At 34.4% G+C, this 23,003-nt stretch overlaps 1 protein-coding gene and 1 long non-coding RNA gene across 5 annotated transcripts in view; both read left to right on the top strand.

The window, feature by feature from the left end:
- LOC149792115 (pyruvate dehydrogenase (acetyl-transferring) kinase isozyme 2, mitochondrial-like) overlaps window positions 1–13,391 on the top strand; it is a 54,256-nt gene extending 40,865 nt beyond the window's left edge. For all 4 annotated transcript variants that reach the window (XM_089970638.1, XM_089970637.1, XM_089970634.1 and 1 more), the window contains 3 exons: window positions 927–1,043; window positions 4,926–5,039; window positions 8,214–13,391. In XM_089970638.1, coding sequence (XP_089826764.1) covers window positions 927–1,043; window positions 4,926–5,039; window positions 8,214–8,405 — 423 coding nt within the window. In that variant the 3' untranslated portion in view covers window positions 8,406–13,391. The remainder of the gene's footprint in view (window positions 1–926; window positions 1,044–4,925; window positions 5,040–8,213) is intronic.
- A 1,035-nt stretch (window positions 13,392–14,426) lies between these two features.
- LOC149792114 (uncharacterized) lies at window positions 14,427–17,723 on the top strand. Its single transcript, XR_016423484.1, has 2 exons — window positions 14,427–16,766; window positions 16,820–17,723. It is a non-coding gene; the product is annotated as an uncharacterized LOC149792114 (long non-coding RNA).
- The last annotated feature ends 5,280 nt before the right edge of the window (window positions 17,724–23,003 follow it).

Raw genomic sequence — 23,003 nt, 5'->3', positions numbered from 1 at the left:
TACATGACATCTTTAAAATGTGATCTTAGTATTGATAAGTCATTTAGCATTTAAAATATTATCTATAGCCCTTACAAACTATAATTATAATGATAATATACTATGTAGATATATATATATAACATCAGTCATGGAGAGGTAAATGCATTATCTCGGTACCTTACATGTTGAAATGGAACAGTCCTACAGCTTGTCATTGTGGAGAGATAAATGCCTTATCTCTTGGTACCATATATGTCGAAAGACCACTCTGGTGGCATAGTGGTTAGAGCATCTGTCTCAGATGTGGGAGGTTGCAGGTTTGAACCTTGGCTGAGTCATACGAAACACGTTTTAAAGGTGGTACTAACAGCTACCTCGCTAGGTGCTCAGCATTAAGAGGTTAGTGCTAGGCCTGGTTGGCATGGTGTCATGATAATGTGACTGGGTGGGACATCATGCTACATGACTGCGACATGATTCCTCAGTGCTAGACATCACTATAAACTGTCACACTGCAGACATTGTAGCGATATGACTGATATTTTTTTAAAGTTACATTAAAAATCCTAATCACACTCACACACACATATATGTTGAAATGGAACAGTCCTACAGCTTTTAGTTGTGGAAAGATAAATGCCTTATCTTGGTACCATATGTTGAAATGGAATAGCCATGATTACAGCTTCCAGTCAGGGAGAGTTAAGATTTTACACAGGCAGGATGTATTCATATACTTATCTCCATATACTGAGTTCACTGGTTTATAATTTATGATTATAGATGATAATTATCTTTACATTTTTGTGATTATATATAATAGTAGTCATTACACTTTGTGATTATAGATAATAATAGTCATTACACTTTGTGATTATAGATAATAATAATCATTACACTCGGATCGCTTCTCTGTAGATCTGATACGTTATTATCTTTTGCAGCTGTCAGATAGAGGTGGAGGTATTTCCTACAGCAAAATTGACCTGCTGTTCCAATACATGTTCTCCACAGCTCCACAACCCCATGCTTCTAGTATGAGGGAGGGATCAGCTCCTTTGGTAACTATACTCTACAACTCAATTTGTCTTATGTTCATATCTCCAATCCCACACAGGGGCCCCGAGTGGCCGTGTGGTCTAAAGCGCTTACCATTCCTGATCACTGCTATCTCACCTCTGTCTGCATGGGTTCGAGTCCAAGGCTCGGCTAGCGTGGGTACGTAGGAAAGCCTGCCAGTAGCTTCTCCTGGGTTTTCCAGGGTTCTTCTTCTACCAGTTATACTGGCCGCCATGTATAGCCTATCTTGTGCTGAAAAATGGCGTTAAACCCTAGAACAACAACAACAACCAATCCCACACGCCCACCCATCCCTCCAAAAATTGCAACACAAACTATTGTCTTAATATGGAATGTATTGTTGGAAGAAAAAGAAGAAAAGCAAGTCATTAATCCTTATGCAGAGATTAGCAGATCAGATTCCATATTTATTAAACTGTACAAAACATGGATATATACTCATACTCATTTTTTTATTGATAAAAAAATATTCATGAACTTTTCATAAAATAACCCTCACTTTTTCACAAATGTTATTTTTGGCGATTTTACTTCCAAATCACTTGTAACTAGTTAAGTTGCTATGGAATATTAGAAATTGGAAGTATACTCAAATTGATGAGTCTAGTGAATGTTGACCAGAACACATGCTTATTTACTACAACATGGTGTTGCTGTGTACAAGTCCAGAACATGTCCAGCCTGGTATTGCTATGTAAGATTCCAGAACATGTACAGCAGGGTATTGTTATATAAGACTACAGAACATGTACAGCAGGGTATTGTTATGTAAGATTCCAGAACATGTACAGCAGGGTATTGTTATGTAAGATTCCAGAACATGTACAGCAGGGTATTGTTATGTAAGATTCCAGAATATGTACAGCAGGGTATTGTTATTTGTGATTCCAGAACATGTACAGCATATGTCCAACATGAGTACACAATATGTACAGCAGGGCTGTGTACAAATGCAGAACATAAACAGCAGGCTATTGCTATTCATGGGTCTATCACGTACTTAATCATTACAGCTTGGCACTGCAATGTATGGGTTTAGAAAAGTGCTGTCCACATTTTGCCCGCGGGCTGATTTTAAATGGCCCGCCAGAGCTCGAGCAGCGATTTAGTTTTCTGCTGTGGCTCTCGGCTTAAGGAAAAGCATTTTTCAGTGGCCCATGGTGTCAAAAAGTTTGGACAGCACTGGTCTAGAAGATACATAATTACCAAATCAGAGTACTGCTATGCATGAACCCAAAACATGTCCTTAATTACTATAGCAGATTACTGCTGTGCACAGGCCCAGCATACATAAATACAACAGCAAGGTATTGCTGTGTATGGTCTAGAAAACATGATTACTACAGCAGGGTATTGCATTGCTATGTATGGACCAAGAACATGCTGATTACCACAACAAGTTGCTGCTGTGTACAGGTTTAGAACACGAAGTTACTACATTAGTGTCCAGAACATATACTTAATTATTGCAGCAGGGTTTTAATATGTGCGGGTTGAGAGCATGTTCTTAATTACTACAGCAGCTTATTAACATGTATGGGTTGAGAGCATGTACTTAATTACTACAGCAGGGTATTAATATGTACGGGTTGAGAGCATGTACTTAATCACTACAGCAGGGTATTAACATGTATGGGTTGAGAGCATGTACTTAGTTACTACAGCAGCTTATTAACATGTATGGGTTGACAGCATGTACTTAATCACTACAGCAGGGTATAAATATGTATGGGTTGAGAGCATGTACTTAATCACTACAGCAGGGTATTAACATGTATGGGTTGAGAGCATGTACTTAATCACTACAGCAGGGTATTAACATGTATGGGTTGAGAGCATGTACTTAATCGCTACAGCAGGGTATTAACATGTATGGGTTGAGAGCATGTACTTAATTACTACAGCCCGGTATTAATATACATGAATTGAAATCATGTAGTTAATTACTACAGCAGGGTATTAACATGTATTGGTTGAGTGTATGTACTTAATCACTACAGCAGGGTGTTAATATGTATGGGTTGAGAGCATGTACTTAATTACTACAGCAGGGTATAAATATGTATGGGTTGAGAGCATGTACTTAATTACCACAGCAGGGTATTAATATGTATGGGTTGAGAGCATGTACTAAATCACTACAGCAAGGTATTAATATGTACAGGTGAAGAGCATGTACTTAATTACTATAGCAGGGTATTAACGTGTATGGGTTGAGAGTATGTACTAAATCACTACAGCAAGGTATTAATATGTACAGGTGAAGAGCATGTACTTACTATAGCAGGGTATTAACATGTATGGGTTGAGAGTATGTACTTAATCACTACAGCAGGGTATTAATATATACAGGCTAAGAGCATGTACTTAATTACTACAGCAGGGTATTAACATGTACAGGTGGAGAGCAAGTACTTTATCACTACAGCAGGGTAATAATATGTACAGGTGGAGAGCATGTACTTAATCACTACAGCAGGGTTTTGCTATGTACAGGTGGAGAGCATGTACTTAATCACTACAGCAGGGTTTTACTATGTACAGGTGGAGAGCATGTACTTAATCACTACAGCAGAGTATTCATATGTACAGGTGGAGAGCATATACTTAATCGCTACAGCAGGGTTTTGCTATGTACAGGTGGAGAGCATGTACTTTATCACTACAGCAGCATTTTGCTATGTACGGGTGGAGAGCATGTACTTAATCACTACAGCAGGGTATTGCTATGTACAGGTGGAGACCATGTACTTAATTACTATAGCAGGCTATTAGTATGTGTCAGCCCAGATGTGCTTAATTACTAAAGCAAACTGTTGATTTGCACAATCCCCAGGCCTGCATATGAAATCTGTGGTCAGAAAATGTCACTGAAAAATAGCATTCAGCAGGCATGTGCCGCTTGTGGCCTGTTACCTGGTTGTATGCAGTTACATTGCATAATGTGGTGTGGTGTCAAATAGTACTTTCCAGCTCATGCTGTTAAGGAAGTTGCCTGAGGTACATTATTTAACACAATATTCACACTGTACTTAAAAGATCATTTGGGTAAATTGTGTAATGTTGAAGCACATCATAGTAAGAGAACATTGTCAGTGTTTTTGGAGTTGCCTTTAAACTCAAACCATTACTGCTCACTCTGGTAAAGAGCTTACAAATGACACAACATGGTATGAATTTTTAATAACTATAAATCGCATTACTACAAAAAAGGCAAAACTTCAGTTAATACCAAATTTCCTGCACATTTTGTATTAATTAAAATCACTGTTTTGCAAGTAGTGTGTTTACTTTGAAGCATTATCCTTCCTAAGAGGCCTGCAGAGAAGCTTGTGTTCAGTAAAGCATATTTTTTATGAGTTGTGATCAAAACAAAGATGTATCTTTATGCATAATGACCTTGGTGGGTACTATGTTGAATATCTTGTACACACCAACATTTATTTTAATCTAAGGTTCTTTAGTGTTGTATAGTACCTAATGCTGTTTATTAGCAGTGTATAGCACATAATACTGTTAATTGGCAGCATATAGCACATACATTTTTAATTAGCAGTGTATAACACATAATACTGTTAATTAGCAGCGTATAGCACATACATTTTTAATTAGCAGTGTATAGCACATAATACTGTTAATTAGCAGCGTATAGCACATACATTTTTAGTTAGCAGTGTATAACACATAATACTGTTAATTAGCAGCGTATAGCACATACATATTTAATTAGCAGTGTATAGCACATAATACTGTTAATTAGCAGCATATAGCACATACATTTTTAATTAGCAGTGTACAACACATAGCACATAGCACTGTTAATTCGCAGTGTATAGCACATAACACAATACTGTTAATTTCAGGCTGGGTATGGCTACGGGTTGCCACTTTCAAGACTTTATGCTCGCTACTTCCAGGGAGATTTGGTACTGAGTTCAGTGGAAGGTTATGGAACAGATGCTATCATTTATCTGAAGGTAAGAAAAATGCTGACAGGATTGTGTGTGAAGAGATTTCCCATACAGTAAGAAAAACTTGAGGCTGACATAGATACCTTTCAAGGCATTCTGACATAGATACCTTTCAAAGCATCCTGATATAAATACCTTTCAAGTTTATACATGAGATCTACCGTCATTAAAGGCCACTGTTACTGAGAATTCCACTGCCACTGAACAGAATTTGACAACATTTGACCAAAATATCTTGCCGTGATGACATTTCAAATTTGTACTAATGATTCTGACGTGCAATCAAAGATCACCAGCATCACTAAAAATAAAACAAAAAACTTTCATGACTCCTTTTCAGACTCACTAAGTAGAATTTGACCGAAATTTAATAGATTGCATCCTGGACTGGTTGGCTTTCCGATTTGTACAACAGATGTTTATCTGCCATCAGATAGGGTAACGATTTTTTACACAAAATTTTAATGGCTTGTTTTGCAAAACTGCTGAACAGAATGTGGTCCTGTTAAGCTGACAGATTTTTAAAATCTTTAGGCTGGTTACAAAAGATACCAATGTGCTATCAAATATGGCTACTGTTACTAAAAACAGAAAACCATCCATTGCAATGCAGGTCCTTGAGACTTAATTATGGACTTTGAAGAACTGAGTGGTGTTTACCAAATCCAGAGAGATTTGCATGATAATAAATCAACCCTGAAAATGACTGTTACAAAGGAAGACAATCAACTTATTGATTACATGAGAGGAATTAGGTGGGTTGGTGTCAGAAATCATGTCTCAACTGTTTGCCACAATGAAAGTAGAGTTGAAAAGAGAACTAGAGCAAGAAGTAAAAGACAGGATGACAGAATTGCAAGAAAAGATGGAATCTTTAGTGTTTGAAAATAAACAATAGAAAGAAAAGTTGAACATTTAAAAATGGAAACGTGAATTTGAAAGACCTCAAAGCCACAGCACATCAGGCAAATGAGGCAATGTAGAAATCAAATCAAAATGAACAATACTCAGGAAAAACAGTGTGAAAATGTTTAGCATGCCAGACACACAGAATGAAAATTTAAAGACCAAGGAAGCAACCCATAAAGACATGGATCAGAGAGACATTACTCACCGTCCATAGGATTCCTGGACCACAAGACTACAAAAACAAATAATTGTGAAATTTTAAATTCTAACGCCAAAATAGCCCTCGTAAAGAACAAAAGAAAATTGAAAGAAAAACATTCCATAAGAATGACTGAACGTAGGCATCTTTAACAGGCTGTCGAAGTATTCAAAGATAAAATCTGGTGGTACTTTAATTGCTGGGACTGTGCCAAGACAAAATTAGGGACAAGACTCAGACTTGACATTTTTGATGACATTGATGCAGCAATTAATTCCCTATCTTAGATCATGTTTGATCTAAAAGTATCATTCAACTTTTTCCTCTTCTCCACTTTTAGCAAAATGTTCTTGATCTTTGTGCATTATTCCATATCTTTGATAATTGTGCTGAGGTTGGTCTATTTCTTTTTATACCTTGTGCAAACAACTTTTTATTCTTATTGTTATAAGTATCATATATTTTAAAGTATCAGAATGAATATAAAAATCTGTTATTATGAGTCGGACAAATAAATCGGTAATCATGAATGTTGTAACAACATATTCCAGTAAGATGTGCATTATTAAGTTTGTATCAGCCAGCATTCAGGTTTTCATGTTTTATTTTTTAATTTTTTAGATATTTTTTTCCCTCTTTGTCTCATTCATTTAGCTAAGCAAAATGTTTGCTTGTGTTTTTGTTCAAAATTCTTTCTTATCATGCACCTTCATTTTTATGGGGGACATGGTAGATCATAATATTGCACAGATGATTGCTCTAACAGCTACTCTGTGCAAGCAGAGGTCTTGTTTATTTGAAAATTATTCATTCATGCTTTAATATCAGAGCTGAATCAGTTGTATTATTGTTGTGTCTAGTGGTTCATTTGGGCTGGAATTTTATTTATTCAAATTAATTGTTCACTTTTAATACATAATGCTTATCAGAATTAACATTTTTGGAAATATACTTGGATTTGTATTGAAATTTCAAATAAGAAAATATTCTTGGCTTGTATTATTGGGATCCAACAAAAGACTTTGGCACATAGTCCACCACAAGCACATCAACACCTTCATTGTTGGATTTAATTTGAAATTCCACTAAAGTTTATTCGGAACTTTAATCATTAGGACTTGCATATGTAATTCTAGATTATTTGGGATTTAGTTTGCAATAAATTTTCAATTTGTATTCTAGGGAAATAAATTATTTGTTGAATGTTATAAAACTTGTTGCTTTTCACTCTTTTCTATTACCTATTTTAAGACCATGGGGTTGTACTTTTATCTTAGAGTAAAACAGTGTAATATTGCTTGTATTATACTCATGTTACTGACTCAGGATAAAGTTTCATACTGTATTGTAAATTGTTACAGTTCCAACTCTTGAGTTTATATACTATTAAATAACAACTTTGAGTGTGATATAAAAGAATCTTAAAAGAAAGATGATGGTAATTTGATTGCATTAAACAATCATATTGGTGAAAGGAACTTCACTTTAATTAATGTATATGGAACAAAAAATGATTGCCCAGAACATTTTAATAATATGTATGATATTATATATGAATATGAAAATGAGTCTGTTATTATATGTAGGGACCTCAACTTAGTTCAGGATTCAGGCTTATCTTCGTATAATTTTAGAAACACAAATAAAAATAGCCCTAATGTTACAAATGCATTATCAAGTATAAAAGAAACAGTTTTTTTAAAACTTCTTTTGAAAATGTAGCCAGTTATATTTTGAGTAATTTGTGTTGTTGTTGTGGAGTTTAATGCCATTTTTCAGCACATGATAGGCTATACATGGTGGCCGGTATTAATGGTGGAGGAATAACCTGGGGAAAACCCCAGAAAGAACCACCGACCCGCGAGAAGCTACTGGCAAGCTTTCTCACATACCCACATCGGCTGAATCTGAGACTCAAACTGGCGCAGACAGAGGTGAGATGGCAGTGATCCGTAATGGAGAGCGCTTTAGGCCACTCGGGGCCCCTAGTAATTTGTGTAAATTGCATCCTAATTTGAGTAATTGATATTAATATCATTTTTGTGTTAATTGCATCTTTTTATTAAAACTAGGTGTTGTCCAATGAGGCCAGTGAATGTCTACCAGTATACAACAAGACAGCATACAAGATGTATGACTCAGATGTGGCCGTCTCAGACTGGAGTTCCCCTCAGCCCTGGTCGCAGTCTGGTCCATCCTCTCGTCCCAACAGCACTATTACTACCCGTGGTTCTTCAATCAACACAGTACACAAAGTGTTGTGATGAATTAAGTGCTGAAGAGGATTTGAAGCATATGGCTTTAAAAGCTTGTCTGTGGTCTAAAGAGGCATTGGCATGTGTTTGTTTAACATGGGAGGCTCTAAGCATGTATTTGTACCTTGAGTAAAATAGAGTTGACACCTATTGGTCACTGTCTTGTAATTTGCTATGAGGATGATAATGTTAAACATGTGTTGATTGCTCTCTATTGCACAATTTGTTCCTTAATTGAATATCAGTATTATATGTGTTTTATCAAACTTTTGGGGTTCACAACCTCAAGGAAGATGACAAGTGTGCAAGATCTTTTGTGGAACTGATATTTTAGTCGTGTGTAATAAATACCCTCTCCATTTGAGAAAAGAAAGGAAATTTGATAAATGTTGAAGATATTTATTAAGCAAAAGCATTACGTGCCATTTGGTTGAGTTGATTTTTTTTGGCTTTGATTTTAGAAAAAAGTATGAATCTGAAATAGTTCATCATAAAATCGATCCTGCAGTACATGTGTACCAATGGACATCAGTTTTTTTTTGTTTGTTACAAATTCATCTACTGTTGAATGTTACAAAACTTGTTGCTTCTCACTCTTTTCTATTACTTATTTTAAGACTGTAGGGTTGTAATTTTATCTTAGAGTAAAACTGTGTAAAATACTCACTTTACGGACTTGGGATAAAGTGTCATATATTTGACTGAGCAAATTGGGTTATGACTTTAATAGAATTCGGTAAAATGAGTGTCTTACGCTGTTGGTTGAGTTGATTTTTTTGGCTTAATTTTAGAGAGGAAAAACGTATGAACCTGAAATAGTGCATCCTAAAATAGATCCTGCAATATGTTTCTACCAATGGACATCAGTCTTTTGTTCGTTACAAATCCATCCAGCAAGCAGATTTGTTTTATTTCAAACAATTAAATAAGACAGGTCTGATGGAAAGTTAATTGTTTTCTTCACCTGTAAAATATAGGTGAGTCATGCATATTATTTTCATGGTTGTTGTTGATGTTCTTACCAGCATTGTTGTTAAAGTTTTTTGCAGCCAGCTGAGTTTCTTTGACGCTGTTGAATATACAGTCATGAAACATGGTGGTTGTATTCATGAAGGTAGGCAGTGCTTATCACATACAAAAATTTGGTCATAGTGACTTTTCTTACTACACTTATTACTTTAAGGTTTTGCATTTCAGTTTTTAGACACCTTTTTGTAATAAAACTTCATGGTTATATTCATCAGAGACAAAAGTAGGTCACTGTGACCAAGTTTTCTTGTGTCAGTTTTAAAATGTATTTGGATATTTTTTGGTATCATTTTGTATCATTTAATAGAATTCTTGTTATTTGTCTCTGTCCTGTGTATTATTCTGTGGAATTCTTGTTCTTAATCTCTGTCCTATAAACTAATAATAGCTAGAGCTACACGTCAGTTTTTTTCTGGAAGTACACAAGATTAAAATGTATGTTGCAGCTGAAAGTTAATGTAACGATGAAATTCATTAAAACATTTTGAGTAAAATGATATTGAAAGTAAGTGATCTCTAAGAAAGCTAGAGACATACCAACAAATGAATATTGCATTGTATTTGGGTATAAAGATTGGTAAGCATAAAAAAGGAAAGGAACATGTACTTGCAGACCTTTTGAGTGCTTCCCTTTGTGTGTAGTTTCCACAGAATATTTCCCAAAACTATTGACTTGGTTCATAGTATCAGCTTAATAGGTAAGGTCATTTTCTCTTCAGCTATTTCAGTGGAGTACATAAGGATTCTATAACTCACTCAGTTCAAACAGATGTATGATTTATGAGCAATTCTGCATTATTGATGATTTGATGAATTGTTTACAAAGAAAATAGCACAGTGGTATTTATACTCACTCTGAATGGGAGAGAACATTGTCTCTGTATAGATGGAGGTATTCACAATGAATTTTTACCTTACATTGTCTAGTTCATGTAGCCTACTGTTGAAACTATTGTTAGACAGATATGTACTGATATATTTATATCATGGTTAGACAGCTGTACTGATAGATATCTGTCATGGTTAGACAGCAGTACTGAAGGATGTCTGTCATGGTTAGACAGAGCTATACTGATAGATATCTGTCATGGTTAGACAGAGCTGTATTGATGGATATCTGTTATGGTTAGCTGTACCGGTAGATATATGTCATGGTTATACAGATGTACTGATGGATATCTGTCATGGTTAGACAGCTGTATTGAGATATGTCATGGTTAGACGAATCTGTACATATGGATATCTCTCATGGTTAGACAGAGCTGTACTGATAGATATCTGTCGTGGTTAGACAGAGCTGTACTGATAGATATCTGTCATGGTAAACAGGTCTGTATGCTGGTCCCTCATTATAATTCTGTTCATGGAAGTCATAGAAACAACCTTTGTTGCAAGTGAGGGAGATAATTGGCAAGAGATGTTTAAGGTGGGTGGAGTGTCTTCATTTTGCATTAAAACACAAGTATAGTATTTAATGTTGTGAAATCAACTTTTTAATTTCCAAGAGCCAAGAACTTTAATATGTCATGAAAAACCCAATTTAAGAAGTTTAATGGGATGTATGACCATACACAGAGTGTAAGAACAGTAGTGGTTTTATAGTGAGGGAAACTAGGGAATACTTGATCACACCCGCAGTACAAGAGGAGCAATGGTATAGGGAGGGGCTCAATATGACATACGCAATCTCACCCACAGTACAAGAGGGGCAGTGGTATAGGGATAGACTTTATAGTGAGGAATACTATCCAAGAGGAGTTGTGTTATACTGAGGGATTTTATGGTGAGGGACACTATATTGGATTCAAAACTAAAGTCAGCAATTGTATATACAGATCGTCTTCATAGTGACATACCACTGCATCATATTAGTGGGCTGATTACTTCTGTCCATTTTGTTTGTATGAGTATTTTGTTCCAGGACTTAAAAGACTTGGAGCAATGGTCATTGTGACAGTTAATACCATAAATTATGGAGCCTTAGTACTGTAAAGCTTTTGAAAGATCTCAGGCTAACATTTCTTTCCACAAAGTTGTAAATAAACTTGTTTGGAGAATTTGCACTGCTTCAAATGGTAATATTGATTGGTACTTTATATTGCATATTGTAATAACAATGATTGGAATTTTGATTATTTATTGCCCTTCATGTATTGTAATAATGATTGGTATTTTTCAGATTTTATTTATATAATGATAGGTGTTTAAATTGTCATTGTAACAGTGATTGGTATTTAGATTGTAATTGTAATGCTGATTAGTATTTTTTGGATTGCTTATTGTAACTGCAATAATGATTGTTTTATCACTTGTTTATTATAGAGCAATGACTTTTTGTAACCTTAAGTTGTTCTTAGTGATGTCATGGTTATTTTAAAACTAGAAGGACAAAACATCAAGCTGTACTCGTATTTAAATTTATACAGGTCATCAGCTGTCCAGTGAAATATGTTTGCTTGGACATATCTCAAATTTTATATATCTGTAAAAAGAATGACAGAAACGATAAAATTCAAATATTCACATTCCGTAGTTTTGCATCATTACTTAGCACCATAATTATTAGTATTTTCTCAAGGCGCCACATGACATTTTTTGTAGTAGATGTCAAAATACAGCATCTCATAGTAGCCTATTATTATACAAGTTCCATGAGAGATGATTTTTGATTGGATGGCATAAAGTCACATGGTCCCTGATGTTTCTTTATGTTGCAGTCATTCTTCGCATGGTCAGATGCCACTGACTTTTAATGTGACATCATAGAATCAAATGCTTAGTGTCGTGCCGTTTTAATGACATTTGTAAAACAAATTGTGATATTTTCTCCATTTCATGTAGCAAAGCAATTATTGTTTTGATGAATATTATATAATTTATCTTTGCTACCGGTGCTTTATGTTGATGAACATGATATTTAATGGTTCATAAGTTTTGTAACACAATAGCAGGGATTACAAGACCAAGGTCTAAACTCGGTGTGAAAACATGAAGTTAAGTCCTTGTTTGTAATATTACAGCTAACTGCTGATAAAATGACAATTGGAATCCTTGTGTATGGTGTTTATTTTATCCTGGTGATGACTAAATGTAAAGATAATCTTACGTAGAATGTTTATTACAGCCAAATAAAAGACAAAATGTAAATTAAAATCATTGTGTTATGATCATTACATCCAAGTGATGACAGAATATAAATTGAATCTCTTGGGTGTAATGTTTATTTTATCCAAGTGATCACAAAATGTAATGGGAATTTGTTGCTTGTAATGTTTATTTCATCCAAGTGATGACAATGTCCAAAGGGAAATTGTTGTGTGTAATGTATTTTACAGCCATGTGGTGACAATATTTCACATACCTAGAGCTAAGAGCAATCCAATCCTGAGAAATAATGTTGCAAATAAGAACATAGTTTACCTTAAGATAAGTAGATGATTACATTTGTGAGACAATCATTACCTTGTTCATGTCATTTTAAACCAATGTATACAGATGGTTCATGTCATTGTAGACCAGTGTATACAGATGGTTCATGTCATTGTAGACCGATGTATATAGATGGTTCATGTCATTGTAGACCAATGTATGCAGATGGTTCATGTCATTGTAGACCATTGTATACAGATGGTTCATGTCATTGCAGACCAGTGTATACAGATGGTTCATGTCATTGTAGACCTATGTATACAGATGGCTCATGTCATTGTAGACCAATGAATACAGATGGTTCATGTCATTGTAGACCAATGTATACAGAGGTAGTTAATTTCATTTGAGTTCAGAGTATATAGGATAGTTATTTAATTTCATTGAAATTATAAGTCAGCATAAAATCTACACATGTATTAACAAGTACACTTCTTTGCTGTTTTAGCTTGCTATGGAAAAAGTTTGATATAACAATCACATGCATGTCTGTCTGTCTGTCTGTGTCCTATTCATTGATTAAAGGCCTTAGATTCAGCTTATTGTAAGTATTTATACTTTCGTGCCAAGAAGGCCTTAAGAAAAGGGATGTCTCTTGTTGTTAAAAACTTGTGTTCCGAAAATCTCAAACTGACCAGACATCGCAAATCCAGCATTGGCTCGAAGCAGGTGTTAAAATCAAAGTAGAACTCTTGATTTCATTTGATCTTGTGCATGTACATGGTGTAGAACATGATTTCATTTGATCTTATGCATGTACATGGTGTAGAACATGATTTCATTTGATCTTATGTATGTACATGGTGTAGAACATGATTTCATTTGATCTTATGCATGTACATGGTGTAGAACATGATTTCATTTGATCTTATGTATGTACATGGTGTAGAACATGATTTCATTTGATCTTATGTATGTACATGGTGTAGAACATGATTTCATTTGATCTTACGCATGTACATGGTGTAGAACATGATTTCATTTGATCTTATGCATGTACATGGTGTAGAACATGATTTCATTTGATCTTATGCATGTACATGGTGTAGAACATATGATTTCATTTGATCTTATGTATGTACATGGTGTAGAACATATGATTTCATTTGATCTTATGTATGTACATGGTGTAGAACATGATTTCATTTGATCTTATGCATGTACATGGTGTAGAACATGATTTCATTTGATCTTATGTATGTACATGGTGTAGAACATATGATTTCATTTGATCTTATGTATGTACATGGTGTAGAACATGATTTCATTTGATCTTATGTATGTACATGGTGTAGAACATGATTTCATTTGATCTTATGCATGTACATGGTTGTAATCTTGTTACCACAGAACTTTGTGCCTTCAGCAAAGCTCAACACTTGATCTTAGATGTGTTTTATTTGGTGGGACCATATTAAAATGCCTTTCAGAGTTGAGAATTCACTCTTTTAACAAATTGAACTAACTCCTCATGTGTGTGTGCAAAGATAGATTATATATATATATATATATATATATATATATATATATATATATATATATATATATATATATCAAGATAGATTTTATATATATATATATATATACACACACACATACATACATACATACGTGATGAGAAACTTTGTTTACAACATTATTTGTTTACAAATATTTTAATGAGGTTTTATTTATGAAATTCTTTCATTATGGGTGGGGCACTATAAACTATACACAGTAACAGGCATTACAAACTACACAGTAACAAGTATTTCAAACCATACCCTGTAACAGGCATTACAAACCATACCCATTACCAGGCATTACAAACTACACAGTAACAGGCATTACAGACTACTCAGTAACGGGGATTACAAACCATACAAATTATCAGAAATTACAAACTTTACCCAGTAACAAGTATTTCAAACCATAACCTGTAACAGGCATTACAAATTGCACCATGGTATAAAACATTATAAACCATGTACGGTAACAGTCACTACAAGCTACAAAGTAACATGCATTACAAACCATACCCAGTAAGAAGCATTATAAAATGTACCACACAAGCATTTTTTTAAAATTTACACAGTAACATGCATTACAAACTGTACCCTGTAACAGGCATTACAAACCATACACAGTAACACATTACAGACTACCCAGTAACGTGTTAAAAGCTTTTCCAAGTAACAGGCATTACAAACTGCGCCACTGTAACAGGCATTACAAACCATGCCAAGTAACAGGAATTAGAATTTGTATACAGTAACATGCATTATAAACCATACACAGTAACAGACATTACAAATTGTACACAGTAACAAGCATTACACAGTTAAAGGAAAGTCAAACACACAGTAAGATTACATACCATGCATGGAGATTAACAGTGTACAGATACGTAGTAACAGGCGGGGCCCTGAGTTGTCTAAAGCTCTTGCTGTTACGGATCAGTGCCATCTCACCTCTGTCTGCATGGGTTCGAGTGGGTATGTGAGACAGCTAGCCAGTAGCTTCTTGTGGGTCAGTGATTCTTTCTGGGTTTTTCCTCCACCATTTATACTGACCGCCATCTATAACCTATCTTGTGCTGACAAATGGTGCTAAACCCTATAACAACAATAACAGTGTAATAACAGGCATTATGTAAGGTATGGTAACTTATTCCAAACCACACACAGAGCTTTACAGTCTACAAATACAGAGCAGTGATATAGTAGCTTGGTCCCAACAGAGTAAAGCTTAACAACTTGCAAGTATGATCATTAGGAATTTCCCTTGTTCAGAGCATAAATTATCATAAGAATTAAAAACTTTTCAACAATATCACACCACGTTCATCAGCAACTAATGTTGATCATGTGACATATGGGTGGTAATTCAAGCCCCTTTTTCCTGTTTAGTGTTGGCCTCTGCTGACATATTTCAGTCGCTTCCTTCGCCTTTTCCATTTGTTGTCCTCTGATGTGATGACTTTTGTCTGATTGGGAACTATGGAATATCCCATATTGTCCCAACATTCTTGTATGACCAATGACTCTACTGATGTATTTCTTGATCCTTGTTTCTAACTCTGTTTCCCTGATTTAGTCATTCTCACAGTCATTACATTTGATACAATAAACCCTATCACATTTGTCAAATTTTCTATTTTGTCCTTCACACATGTAAGTTGTTGTCTTAAAGGACGACAAAGGTCATCACGTCGGAGGACAACATATGGAAAAGGAAGGTAATGGAGATGATTGAAATATAATTGCAGAGGCCAACACTAAATGGTGATGATGGGCTTAAATTACCACAGACACCTATCTACATCAGTCTCCTTGTTTCACGTGACCATTATAGGTCACATGATCAACATTATTTACTGAAGAAGGCAGTGTGATATTGCTGAAAATATCAAACTCTTGATATATTTATGTTCAGAGTATGGGAAATTACTAATGATCATCAATTATCCAGAGCAAGGAGGCAACTTTTTCAGTTGTACAGAGCAGAACAATAGTGAGCTCAAATCCACTATGGTAACTTGGTCCAGACCATCATAGAGGTTAATAGCATACCTATATCCACTATGGTAACTTGGTCCAGACCATAATAGAGGCTAATAGCATACTTATATCCACTATGTTGTTGTTGTTGTTGTTGTTCTAGGGTTTAATGCCATTTTTCAGCACAAGATAGGTTATACATGGTGGCCAGTATAACTGGTGGAGGAAGAACCCTGGAAAACCCAGGGAAGAACCACCGACCCACGAGAAGCTACCGGCAGGCTTTCCCACGTACCAACGTTAGCCGAGCCTTGGACTTGAACCCACGCAGACAGAGGTGAGATGGCAGTGATCCATAACGGAGAGCGCTTTAGACCACTCAGCCACTCGGGGTCCCTGCCACTACGTTAATTTGGTCCAGACCATCATAGAGGTTAATAGTGTACTTACATCCACTATGTTAATTTGGTCCAGACCATCATAGAGGTTAATAGTGTACTTATATCCACTATGTTAATTTGGTCCAGACCATCATAGAGGTTAATAGTATACTAGAAGAGGAATGTATTCTCCTTTGTGCAGCAACTTTTGTCTCTTATAACTACCAAGTGAAAATTTTGGTTTTGTTTTAACATAATAGTCATATAATGTCGTGTAATAACAAATAATTGCAGGTTCTTGCTTACAAACATATTTGCATATTATATTTTGCCTGGTTTTAAAGATTCAGTGTGTTTATTACGTATATTCATAATAGATGGTTTTCCTTTGCATGCCACAGTGATATGTGATGTGTTTTTCATCATGTCATTGACTTCCCTATAACATAATAACATTGTACATTTTTAGCATCGTCCAATCAAAATGATTTTTGATTAATTACAACCTGTCTTTCATGAGATGATGGACTGGAAAAGTAGTCCTTACGAAGTACAAGACCTATCACACATTTGTTTAGTTATTTGACTGTGTAGCAGCACTCAGTGTATTAGAAGTGCCTATTCATATAACGTGATAACTAGAGTAAAGCAACAAATATAACATTCATGTATTCTTTCAAGATGCAAATACGATAATTTAAACATAATGCAAGCTAAACCTTACAACTCTTATTTTTATTGAGATAAATTTTGTATCCTGATAAAAGTGAAGTGTTGTGTTGATGCAAACTTTATTCCGGTAATCATTTGTTTAACAGAAGAGTTTCATGCATACGTGATGAAATACAGTACCTGTTTGGAAGAAAGTTCTTTCAAAGAATTATTGTATATTATACAGTGTTGTGTTTTTGGCTTGTAAGTGTTGAAAAAGGAATTGTGTGGGTTTTTGTATACTTACTTAGTAAGTAAGCCAGTCTGTCTGTTCCTTAAATAAATGAATAAGCTTAGAATTTGTGTTGTCTTTTTTCTGAAGAGCCCTGGTGGGTCAGCAGTTATGGGATTGGACTTGAGACCAGAAGGGTGTGGATTCAATTCCATCCATCTTTTCAGAATCTGCTATCATTTTAAGAGCTGCAGTGCTTTAAAGCACCAAAACCAAGTGAAATCTTTCATCTAGTTATAAAATCTATTAATAGAAATCAAATATCATACATGTATTATATAATTATCCGGCATTAACTGCATAGTTAGCATTCACAAATCAGTGAGCTGGAGGTTTTCCCCGATCATTGTGTATAACATGAGTGCACAATTGGCATTTATTTTGCCTTTTGGCTTACATTTCATGTTTGTTGTCCTTTATGGGTGGTCAGCAACCTGATCATTCTGTATATGAATTGATTTAATGTAAGGAACTTGATTTAGCCAATCTTATAGGGAATTGATATAACCAATCTGTTAGAGACATGACTTAACCAATCTGATAAGGACTTGATAGAGCCAATCTGTTAGAGGCTTGATTTAGCCAATCTGTTAGGGACTTGATTAAGCCAATCTGTTAGAGACTTGCCATTTGGTAAGACACTTTATTTTGCCAGTTGGTTAGGGATTTGTATAGCTAATCAGTTACATTAAGATTATTGTGCAAGGTAGAAAAGGGTGGCCGATTTGTCTAAAGCGCTGTCCTTTGCGGATCACTGCCATCTCACTTGTCTGCATGGGTTCAAGTTGCGGATTCAGCCAATGTGGGTATGTGAGAAAGCTTGCCAGTAGCTTTTCGTGGGTCGATACTTCTTTCAGGGGGATTCCCGTTCTTCCTCCACCATTGATACTGGCTGCCATGTATAGCCTATTGTGTGCTGAATAATGGCGTGAAACCCTAAAACAACAACAAGGTAGAAAAACCTCAGAATATGGTGGACTTGTTATTCGTTGCTTCAGTGATACAGGGATTTATTTTATATTGGGTTCTGTAATTGATCATGTTCAAACAGCTAGTAATGCTACTTGATACAAGTCTAATCTCTTAAGTAACAGAAAAGAGTGAAAAGCAACAAGTTTTGTAACATTCAACAAATAATTTATTTCCCCAAGAATAAAATACAAATGTATTATGAATTAAATCCCAAAATAATCATAGAATTAAAGACACAAGTCCTAATAACTTAAAGTCCTGAATAAAATTAAGTAGAAGTCTAAATTAAATCCAAAGCTGAAGATGTTGGTGTGTTTGTTGTAAGCTGCATAGAGCTGATGTTTCAAGTCTTTTCCTGAATCACAGTAATATATTTCCAGGGTTAAATTCACTATAAATTCCAATGAATGTCTCTGTCCAAGAATTTTATCAGAGCACTTTTGTATTTCCAGAGACAATAATCCCTTGAATTTAATAATTTGAAGAATTAGATTCCAGCCCGAAATGAAATACTGTACACAACATATAATACAGCTTGATTATGCTAAAAGTTACAACACGAGTGAATTTTCTCTTCATTGACAAGATTATAGTCTTCTACTTGACCTATGGTCACAATTAGCATTTTTCTATATATAAAAAATACCTAATGGAAAATAACCTTCTGGAATGATCCTGATGTATACAAAATAAAAATGTTAGTTATTATTAGAAACCTTGCTAAAATTAAAATATTGAACCTGAACTATGTCACGTACACCAGGTAATTTCCAATAATATTGAACTAGACCCAGAAAAAGATATTCACTAATATTAATGATCCTGATATTAAGTCCATACACATAGCAAATATTTTAGGGTTATTCCTTTAAAAAAATACGTGGTACCCAGGGAATGCACTTTTAAAGTGGGGTACTCTTCCATAGATGCAATTTAAAATTTTCTTATCATTTTAATATAATCTGTGAAATCTAAGTACCCTGGCATATATTTTTTTCAAAAACTTCCTTCCCTGGGTACCATGTTTGTTTAAATGGAACAGCCCTTAGTGTGGTATTAGTTGTTTACAGAATAAACAAATTTATAAAAAAAAACAATTCAGGTCAGTCAGAAATGAAGGCAATTTTGGACAATGTCAAGTCCATCATACAATGCTAGATTACAATAGTATGTAATGAAATATAAAATTAAAATTAACAAACAATGTAAAAATTATATATATATATATATATATATATATATATATATATATATATATATATATATATATATATATATATATATATATAATATATATATATATATATATAACTTACTGCACTTAACGAATCAGCATCTATTGAAGCAACACACCTCCAGCCACTTAGTTATCTACCATTATGAACCTACAATCACTTAAAAACATATTGACAATCATCGCTTTTTGGGGTTACTTTATGTGAATAAACTACATTTAACAGTGAAAAGGTATTTCTAGGAACTTGTAATTCAGTTTATTAAGTGTATCATTTTCATAGTAACAGTTTTGTTAGGTCTCCTTACTTTATGACAATTTAAGTTCTAACTTTACCCAATCAGGGGTAATTTTGATATAAGGTGCTTAAATTGATTGACAAGGACACAAGTCCTATTGAAAGGCCAAGCTGACCTAATTTCCTGATTGATCAGTCCAAATCAACTCATCTTTACTGATACAGTGATTTTAAAATGCCAAGATAATGCATTAAAGTCTCGTACTGTACTCTATTATTTGCATTTTAGTAGTCTATGTAAGAGAATTATTATGCAGAATTAGGCATTCTTAATGCTACTAACAGACTTAAAAGTTATTCATTTATATTGAAAGAACGTCATATATTAAATTTAATCATTCGTTGGAATTACAGTACTCAGGATATTGCAAATTAATTGGAGTAACTCACAGAAACACAATGAAATGCTTTAGTGACTGTTTGGATGTTTCTTAGCAGTATGGAATTGCATTTAATTCATTTAAAGGCTATTTGGATGTAATAGCTGTAACATGGTTAATGTGAATTCATTTAAATACATTTTAGGATTATATTATAGTGATACTTATGTACTGTTGAGACATCAGTATGTTACTGATCATCGTGTGGTATACCTTTGGAACTCGTTTGGATTACTCATACTTTTGGAATTAATAGAACATTAAGGATCTTCATTTAGCATACTTCAAAGCTATTTTTAAATCTTCCATTTTTTTTTTAATTTAGGGAAATAAACCAAAAAAATAATTTTATAAAACTTGATGGTTGTCACTCTTTCTCGTTGCTTTTTTGAATACCACAGAGTAGTAACAGTTTGTAATGCCTGGTATGGATTACAATTTGTGTTCGACCACGTGATTAACAAATTATTAAAATAGTTGATAGAAATTACAATCTGTTGATATTATGAATAGTCATCCAAAAGCACAAGAGCTATTTATTAAATATTTTAACATGCATTTTTAAGGGTGAATAATAAGAATAAGAGGGAGAAGAAAGACAATAAAATCAGAAAATGGAAATACATGTACTTGGGTAGATACAGCATTAGTACAAAATTTATATCTGGTGCTAAATTGATGACAATTGTACAAACAAACACACACAACAAAACAAAATGCAAGTAGTATACAAATTCTGCATTGTATTTGCTGGAGATAAGTACAATTAAGCACAAAATAAAGATTGAATGATGTTGAATGTAATTAAATTTGAGTACCAGCAGGGCAGGAATTGCTTGTAAAACTGACCCCAAATCGATGGCGTCAGTAGGCCAGCAGTGAAATATGCCATCAACCAAATTTGTTTCTCAGATATAATATTCCCATCCTGCATCTAATATTTTGTTGAACTTGCTGTTTCTTTAAGAGGGCTATTAGCGAAACTGAAGCCTCAAAAGTACCAATATTTTAGCATGAAGATAAATTTGTACAAATGATACTGACCTGCAATCGGATATGCCCAGCGTTACCTAACAAATGAAAATATGAAAACCCATCTTTAAAAGCCTTCATTTAAAGTCATGAAACAGATTTTGACCAAATTTGATAGAAAGTTTCCTGATATAAATGTGACTCATGTTTATACAACAGACGTTGAACTGCCATCAAATATGTCTGCTGTTAACAAACTTAGGAAAAATGTTAAACTTGATAATTTTGTGAAACTGCTCAACAGAATTTGATTGACAGAAAGCATCATGATATGAAGACTTGATGCCAGTCTGTTATCAAATATGGTTAATATTACTAAATATAGAAGACCCATGAAGCATCTTCTTCACCAAAATCCCTTAATTGGGAATTTGACTAAACTTGAGACCTTTAAGAATTGGAAATATGATATTAATTTGCCATTACATATGGCGGCAATAAGCGATAATTTAAAAACTTGAAACAGCTTATAAAAATGGATTAATGGAATTTGACCAAATTTGACAGAAAGCATCTTGACATAAAAGGCTTTGAAGCTGATACAATTATTGCTGATGTTATTAAGCATCATATACGGTTGTCATTACTAAAAGTGACACACTTTCAAGCAACATCTCCAAAACAGTTAAACATAATTAGATTATATTTGACATAAAGGATCCTTATATGAATATATTTTAAAATTTAGAATTTATAAAAAGCATTCAAGTCTGTCATTAAATAGCCACCATTTACCTACCCACCCACTCCCAAAAAAGAAAACATAGAAATTGCTTATTTTCGAAACCTGCTGAACAGAATTTGAAGACCTTTACCTTTGTACAACTAATGCTGACCCACCTTCATATATGACTACCATTACTAAATAAAAAATGAACTTTAAATGATTGTTTTAGACAGGCTACTTGTACAGGATTTTGACCAAATGTGAGAAAGGCATCCTGACATAGCAGTCTTTTAATTTTCATGGAAGTGATGCCAAACTGTCACTTAAGGCAGGAAAACAACTGTTGAATAGAATTTGACCATCTTGTCACAAAGGACATGGTTCGGGTCCTTTCAATATTGGACAAATGGTGCTGATGTGCCATCCGATATGGATAAAATAGAAAGACTAAAGAAAAGTTGAAACAGTCGTTTTCATTACACGTAATCAACAGTAAGCACCCTATAGTCCCAGATCTTTCGGACATCTGCTCATGTGTTTGGCTAGTTAGCTTCTGGGGGAATCAGTTCGAGCCCACTTAGTTCTCTTGTTATATTTTTACTTGATTGGTTCAAATTTCTCTCTCTCTCTCTCTCTCTCTCTCTCTCTCTCTCTCTCTCTCTCTCTATGCATTTGTCAACGATTGCTGTTATTAACTTCTCTAAAACTCCAGGCCAATTTTGACCATATATGGGGTTTATGATCCTGGCATTATCGCCATCGAA

Source organism: Sinohyriopsis cumingii, chromosome 9 (assembly GCF_028554795.1).
Source record: "Sinohyriopsis cumingii isolate HCF-2022 chromosome 9, ASM2855479v2, whole genome shotgun sequence".
NCBI lineage: Eukaryota > Metazoa > Mollusca > Bivalvia > Unionida > Unionidae > Sinohyriopsis > Sinohyriopsis cumingii.
Note: the sequence above shows the minus strand (reverse complement) of the source record. Positions and strands in the feature narration are given on the sequence as shown.